This window comes from Asterias rubens, chromosome 17, assembly GCF_902459465.1.
Source record: "Asterias rubens chromosome 17, eAstRub1.3, whole genome shotgun sequence".
Lineage (NCBI taxonomy): Eukaryota > Metazoa > Echinodermata > Asteroidea > Forcipulatida > Asteriidae > Asterias > Asterias rubens.
This window is the reverse complement of record NC_047078.1, coordinates 808,080-815,646: the sequence shown is the minus strand read 5'-3', so window position 1 is coordinate 815,646 and position 7,567 is coordinate 808,080. Positions and strand designations below refer to the sequence as shown.

The 7,567-nt window shown below is 43.1% G+C and overlaps 1 protein-coding gene across 1 annotated transcript; it reads right to left on the bottom strand.

Moving 5' to 3' along the window:
- Positions 1–782: 782 nt before the first annotated feature.
- LOC117301328 lies at positions 783–5,180 on the bottom strand. The gene is made up of 2 exons (XM_033785232.1): positions 5,165–5,180; positions 783–4,461 (listed from the first exon to the last, which is right to left on the bottom strand). Exon 2 carries the CDS (start codon positions 4,442–4,444, stop codon positions 2,414–2,416), a length of 2,031 nt encoding a protein of 676 aa, XP_033641123.1. The 5' UTR covers positions 4,445–4,461; positions 5,165–5,180; the 3' UTR covers positions 783–2,413.
- Between the last annotated feature and the right edge of the window lie 2,387 nt (positions 5,181–7,567).

Below are 7,567 nucleotides of genomic sequence, written 5' to 3'. Positions count from 1 at the left end.
ACATGTACATGTTTGCTTTTAGCAATAATATTTCCTAGGCTTTATTACACTGAGTTATACTTACAACACATTTGAAGCACTGCAGTTCCTTTTTCGTATTAAACACATTTGAACCACAGCAGTTCCTTTTTCGGATTAAACACATTTGAACCACTGCAGTTCCTTTTTCGGGTAACACATTTGAACCAATTTTGTTCCTTTTTTGGATTAAACACATTTGAACCACTGCAGTTCCTTTTTCGGATTACACACATTTAAACCAATGCAGTTCCTTTTTCAGTTTACACCAAAGCAGCTTCATTACAGCAGAGTTTACGGCATGACTCTTCATATATAGATATCTTTAATATACTGTCATTTTGTTAAATGTTAATATTATTTTCTGCACATAAGACTTCTGACCACACTGCTTTACATACAATCAATAACATCTAGCCCATGTTACATACAGGGCTGGATTAAGTGTTCCGTAGGCCCCTGGAGCCAACAAGTGTTCTAGAGGCCATAAGTAACAGCCAGTGTTCCAGAGGCCCTAGGGAACAGTGTTCTAGAGGCCATAAGTACCAGCCAGTGTTCCGTAGGCCCCTGGCGCCAAAAAGTGTTCTAGAGGCCATAAGTAACAGCCTGAGTGTTCCAGAGACCATAGGGAACACCAGTGTTCTAGAGGTCATAAGTAACAGCCAGTGTTCCATAGGCCCTAGGAAACACCAGTGTTCTAGAGGCCATAAGTACCAGCCAGTGTTCCGTAGGCCCTAGGGAACACCAGTGTTCTAGAGGCCAAAAGTACCAGCAAGTGTTCCGTAGGCCCTAGGGAACACCAGTGTTCTAGAGGCCATAAGTACCAGCCAGTGTTCCGTTGGCCCCTGGCGCCAACAAGTGTTCTAGAGGCCAAAAGTACCAGCCAGTGTTCCGTTGGCCCCTGGTGCCAACAAGTGTTCTAGAGGCCATAAGTACCAGCCAGTGTTCCGTAGGCCCTAGGGAACACCAGTGTTCTAGAGGCCATAAGTACCAGCCAGTGTTCCGTAGGCCCCTGGCGCCAACAAGTGTTCTAGAGGCCATAAGTACCAGCCAGTGTTCCGTAGGCCCTAGGGAACACCAGTGTTCTAGAGGCCATAAGTACCAGCCAGTGTTCCGTAGGCCCCTGGCGCAAAACAAGTGTTCTAGAGGTCATAAGTACCAACCAGTGTTCCGTAAGCCCCTGGCGCCAACAAGTGTTCTAGAGGCCATAAGTACCAGCCAGTGTTCCAGAGGCCCTAAGGAACACCAGTGTTCCGCAGGCCCTAGGGAACACCAGTGTTCTGTGGGCCCTAGTCGCCACTATTGTCCAAAGGCTCTAGGCACAAGTGTTTCATTGGCCCCTGAAACCAGAGTTCAGAAGGCCCCGTACTAGCCCAGTGCTAAAATGGATAGACTTTGGCCAGTACTGGGCAGATAGGTATATATATTATAACCCCTTCACATTCATAAAAAGTGCACGGAATCTGAAATACATGAACAGCATATCCCATAACTATTTCAAAACTTGCGTAACTTTATTTATACCACAAACCCATTTGAATACCTTTTTATATTAGGCACTGTCAACTTGTTTAAGGCAATAACAATACACCAAGCATTTAGAAATTTGGTCAGAAACACACACACGAAGGCCGATTGCGATCAAAGATGGAGTGGATTTTTTCTTTTTACATAGCGCTGAAATTTGCTTAGCGCATCTAAAGTTTTTGATTCAAGCAGAAACTGATTTACCACCAGCCATGTGATGCTTGATCATTGCTTGTTATTTATTGATGCTAAGCGTTTATTTGCTTGGAGGTAGCAATATTAAATTGGAACACATTTACCCAATACCATTACCCCTTTAAACCCTAGAAACAGTATGTTTTGTTTAATTTTGTTTAAATGAGGACTGTTAACTAATCATGGTTAACATGGGATCAGGCATACCACCATAATCAGAGTCCAACAGTTTGGGTTTTGAGTTACTGAATGGTGTTGGAATGAAGAGTAGACTGCACTTAGGTTTGGGTGTTGAGTCATTAAATGGTGTTGGATTTTGTTGAGAGTGAGAATGGATCCAAATCAATCACTCTTAGGATTTAAGATTTTAAACTTTAGCATGTGTAACATTGGGTAGGACAAAGCGAGTATTGAATATTATCATGATCATCCATATAGACCTTATGCACATGTCATACCAGCAGGGCGCCCTCAACTAGAGGTAAAAAAGCGGCCGCTAATTGGCTAAAGCTGTGCACCGCGCATACAGATCTGTGCGTTTTGATTGTTTCGTCATCGTTTTACCTCTAAGATGGCGGCTGGATGAGGTCAATGCAAACGGTCTAGTGGGTGATATTATAAACCTTACCAAATAAGAGCAACAAACCTCTACACCACACCCTAATTATCATAACTACAACTCTATGACGTGTTCCACGATATCGTCGATCGCCAGATTGTACACTAGATCATGCTCACCATTCTCGTCAGAGGGGGTACAGAAAGGGGATTCAACAACCTCAAAAGCAGGTGGGGAGGCTGTTCTAACATTTAAATCCACCCCTCTGTCAGATGAACTCTGTGACGTGTTATCGTCCAGATTATCATACTGTGAGGAGAGCGTTTGTTGACTGATGCGGATTTCTGTCGCCATGTCACCCAGATTTATTTTTACTCCAAGGATGTCCGAGTCTAATTCATCCTCGTCTGGGAATTTCATTTCATGTAATCCGAGGTCCTCCTCAGTGGACTGGTTTCCGATCTCGAGGCTCAAACTGTATTCCTCTTGCTCAGTGTCCGGGCTTGGTTCATCCACAGAAGTGTGCGTCATTGCCTGATCGGAGTCCTCAATCTCCACTAGATCAACTGAGGCTTCCTCGAAAGACGTCTCAACAGAGTCGTCCAATTTATCATCCGGCGATTTCGATTTCTCGACACTCTCTGATTCGTCCGCCAAGTCTTCAAAGTCGGTGATGTCAGATTCCCTGCTTAGAACTTCAAACTCTAAGTTCACATCCAAGTTTTTGCTCTGAGTTTTTTCCCAACGTTCAACTAATTCACCGTCTTTCACTTCATCTGAGGATTGCCTCCCCTCTGTTGACGATAATGGATTGTTCCTGTGAGGTAGGCTTTCATTGTGTGAGGGTGATTCCATTGTAGACTCCAGGGGAGTTTCACAATCATTTTCTTTGACAATAAATAGTGGCACATCAGATTTCTTTGGGGTACTTTCATCACCCTCTCCATCGGATGAGTGATTATAATTGGCATTCAACGTATCCAAGAACTGAGGCACCGGTTGGTACTCTTCCGTTTCAAGAGGTGCTCGCGGGAACGAAGTCCGTTTCCCCGACAGCCCTTCCTCTGTACTAGTGTCAAATTCAGGCGTAAGAGCCCGATTGCTATATTTCTCCATGATGTGGTCATATTCCGAGAGCACCGTGTCCAGACTAAACTTTGTCTCAGGCGTGAACAAGAAATCCTCAAAGAGGTCTGAGTCTGTGTTTGCGCGGACCCGGGCAGAGAGTGACCTGGGTCTGGCGTGCGTGCTGTGGTCCTTGCCTTCCAAGTTAAGCTGATCCTGCTCAGAGTCCTCCGCCGTCTGTGAGTTGGCATCTTGGGTACTCGAAGAATCCAACAGGTCCCTATCCTCAACTTTGACAACACTCCGAAGTTCAACTTGGCTCCCGTCACTCGGGGTCCCCCGTCCCTGCTTCCCCATCTCAACGCCGAGACTAAACTCTCGTTTCACTTTAGTCTTTGGCTTCATGGCCCTCGTGAGCTTCTCTAAAACAGAGCTTCCTTTTGATCCTTCAGGACTGTCCATCGAGCCCTTTCTCCTCCAGGACTTAGGGCTCGGAGTTTCCTCTGTGATGTCCATATCTCGAGGTGGTGATATCCCAGGAGGTTGAAGCTCCATCGGAGGTGAGCTCTGGATCTTCCTCCGAGATGGAATGCCCATCGCTTTGCTCCGCCGTCTAACGGGAGCCTGAGGTGACAATCGCCCGTTCTGGTTCTTATCGCCAATCAACGGACTCTCTCCTCCGTTGACGATTGGGATCATCTTGCTGGGGTCGGTCATGAGAGCTTTGGCACTGATTTCAAGCAGGTTATTATCGCTGCTCGTGTTGTTTTTGGCTTCGGTGGAGATATCCCTCGGGGTTGGGGTTTTTGGAGAGGTGATGTTCGACTCGGAGCTGCTGATGCTCTGGTCGATCCAGAGGGGACTCGACTTCCTCCGATCCTTCTCCACTTTCTTCTTCTCCGGCGGTATCTCAACGATGAAAATATCATCTTCTGATTCCTCATCCTTCTTGAGATGTGACGTCGAGGCGAGGAAATCCTCTGTTGCTGCGGCGATGGTCGCTGCGTCCACCTCGAAGAAGGAGTCATGGGAGGAGGCCCTCTGGAGGCTGTCAACACAAGCCACCGAGTTCCTCCGCATTATTACTCTATGACCACCTGCAACAAAATATATTTCAAGATTAATACAGGAACAAGTGAATTACTTGTAACAACTCTGATCTGAAATTCCTATGAGATGAAGCTATGAAAACCAAACAAGCATCAACACCTGAGATACAACGGAGGTGGAAAATTCAGAAAAGACTTCCTGCCACAAAATAAAATTAAAGTTGCAAATACAATCAGATAATATCGAAGTCTTATAAAGCGCACGTATCTACCAAACAAGGTATTCAATGCGCCGAGTGTATGCAAACTTACAAAAAGATATGTTATTGCAGATAACCCATTCTTGTTTCCGCGCATTTTGCCGTGTCATGACATGTGTTTAAAATAAATCCGTAATTCTCGCTAACGAGAATTTATATTGTTTTAATTTTTTCTCAAAAAGTAAACGTTTCATGGAACAATATTTCAAGAGAAGTCTTTCACCATTACCTTCTGTAAACCCTGTAAATTATTTGTAAATCTGTGAACTTTTTTTTGTTTTCCTGTACCGAAAGGGTATAATCGCTTTAAGCTATTTTTGGCATAGCAGAAAATCGCTTAGCAACTTTTCCTGCATAAGCAGCTCTACGAAAATGGGCCTAGTTAGTGGACTTCAGTTCAGCTAACCATCAAAGGAAGCACATGATTATATCACATGACCCAATCAGGGTTGTGTAATCACATGACCTACTAATCACCTGACCAAACTTACCATTGCCATCTCCCGATCTCTGTTGCTGGATGTCAGGGACTCGACGCTACGCACGGATCTCAGACTTCCCCTGCCGTGGGACTTATCACCATCTTTCTTCCCTTTGCCGTCTTTGGAGCCGGAGCGGGTGAAGAAATTTTTCCAGCCGGGAGACTTCTTAGACTTGGACGAGAAGGAACCTCTTTTCCTAAAAAAAAAGAAGATTTTGTTTAAAGTAATTTATCTTTATTGGCAGGCCGATGCCAAGCACCGAACTCAAGCTCTGGTGTTTCTGATCAGCAGAGTGTGGGTTCAAGTCCCGGTCTTGACACTTGTATCCTTGAGCAAGATGCTTTACCATAATTTGCTTTGTTCTTCAGATTGGACATCAAGTGATAGGTCATGTTTTCAAGGATTGGTAGTGCACGTTAAAGACAGTGGACACTATTGGTAATTGTCAAAGACTAGTCTTCACAATTGGTGTATCTCAATATATGCAAAAATACTAAACCTGTAAAAATTTGAGCTCAATCGTTCGTCGAAGTTGCGAGATATTACCTAAAGAAAAAACACCCTTGTCACACGAAGTTGTGTGCTTTCTGATGCTTGATTTTGAGACCTCAAATTCTAAACTTGAGGTCTCGAAATCAAATTCGTGGAAAATTACTTCTTTCTCGAAAACTAGGTCACTTCAGAGGGAGCTGTTTCTCACAATGTTTTATACTATCAACCTCTCCCCATTACTCATTACCAAGTAAGGTTTTATGCTAATAATTATTTTGAGTAATTACAAATAGTGTCCATGCCTTTAAAGGCAGTGGTAATTACTCAAAATAATTATTAGCATAAAACCTTTCTTGGTAACGAGTAATGGGGAGAGTTTGATGGTATAAAGCATTGTGAGAAACGGCATCCTCTATAGTGCCACAGTTTTCAAGAAAGAAGTAATTTTTCACGAATTTGATTTTGAGACCTCAGATTTAGAACTTGAGGTCTCGAAATCAACCATCTAAACACACACAACTTTGTGTGACAAGGGTGTTTTTTCTTTCATTATTATCTCACAAGTTCGATGACCGATTGAGCTCAAATTTTCACAGGTTTGTTATTTTATGCATATGTTGAGATACACCAACTGTGAAGTCTAGTCTTTGACAATTAATAGTGTCCACTGCCTTTAAAATGCCCAGAACACTTAACGTAGCCAGGATGTGCTTCCAAAACGAGTTTGAGCTGAGATACAATGTATTTGCATGGAGCATTTTTAAAGCAAGATCATAAAGATATGAAATTTTGACCCCCAAAAGCCGAATTCTGCGCTTACGATCGCGATTCCCCGCTTACGTGCAAGCGCCGAATTTCTGCGCTATAGAATGTGGTGCGCTCATCCATTTTTATGGACGCGTATAGGGCCCAATTTCATGGCTCTGCTTACCGCCGAATTCTGCGCTTACGATCGCGATTCCCCGCTTACGGGCAAGCGCCGAATTTCCGCGCTATAGCCTTGTAAGCGTAAAATGCCTAGTAACGTGAAGTACGCACAAGCAGAAGCCAAAAACTCGTGAAATACGCTTGCCGTAAGCACAGAATTCCCCTGCTTCCGTAAGCGCCGATTCTGTGCTTACGGTAAGCAGAGCCATGAAATTGGGCCTAGATCATGTGTCCGTTCGTTCGCAATAAGACTCAGCTAAACTGGATACTGTTTTTACCATTATTCAGATTTATGTAAGGTTCATGTATGGTTTACTCATTTTTAAAGTCTAGATGCAATGCTGGTGCTCTCATCATGAAAGCATGACACATCCATGACCCTTTTCTGTGACCCCAGTGAGCCCTTTTATCCGTTTCAATGTGAGATAAGTTATTTCCTTCAATTGTTCTTAGATAAATCCAAGCTATGTAGAATTTACCCAGTCAGTTTCTCTTGTGGTCGATTATACTTGCTAGAGTACTACAGAGTTTGCCTCCTCTTATTGAGCGAACAATAGAGTTTATTTATCATAGAGTTCATTTTACACACATTTTTTTGTTATTGCTGCCCCTATATACAGGTTGGAGAAAAAGACGTTTCGACTAAAAAGAGTCTTTCTGGAGGACAACACAACACAACACAACACAACACAACACAACACAACACAACACAACACAACACAACACAACACAACACAACACAACACAACACAACACAACACAACACAACACAACACAAAACAAAAAAACACAGAACATTTATAATTATTTGTAATTATTATATTTATATGCAACAAGGGTACTTTTTATTTCTTCGGTATTTTCTTGCAACCTCACTGACCAGTTTGAGCCCAAATGTTTACTAACTTGTTTGTTATTTTATGCATACGCAAAGTAAAGTATGTGTTTGGCAAAAATAGTTATTAACGTATATCCTGCCTTTAAGTTGCAATA

What these genes read in the sequence shown, in the direction of transcription:
- LOC117301328 (XM_033785232.1), bottom strand. Translation starts at nt 4,444, where the DNA reads ATGCGGAGGAACTCGGTGGCTTGTGTTGACAGCCTCCAGAGGGCCTCC.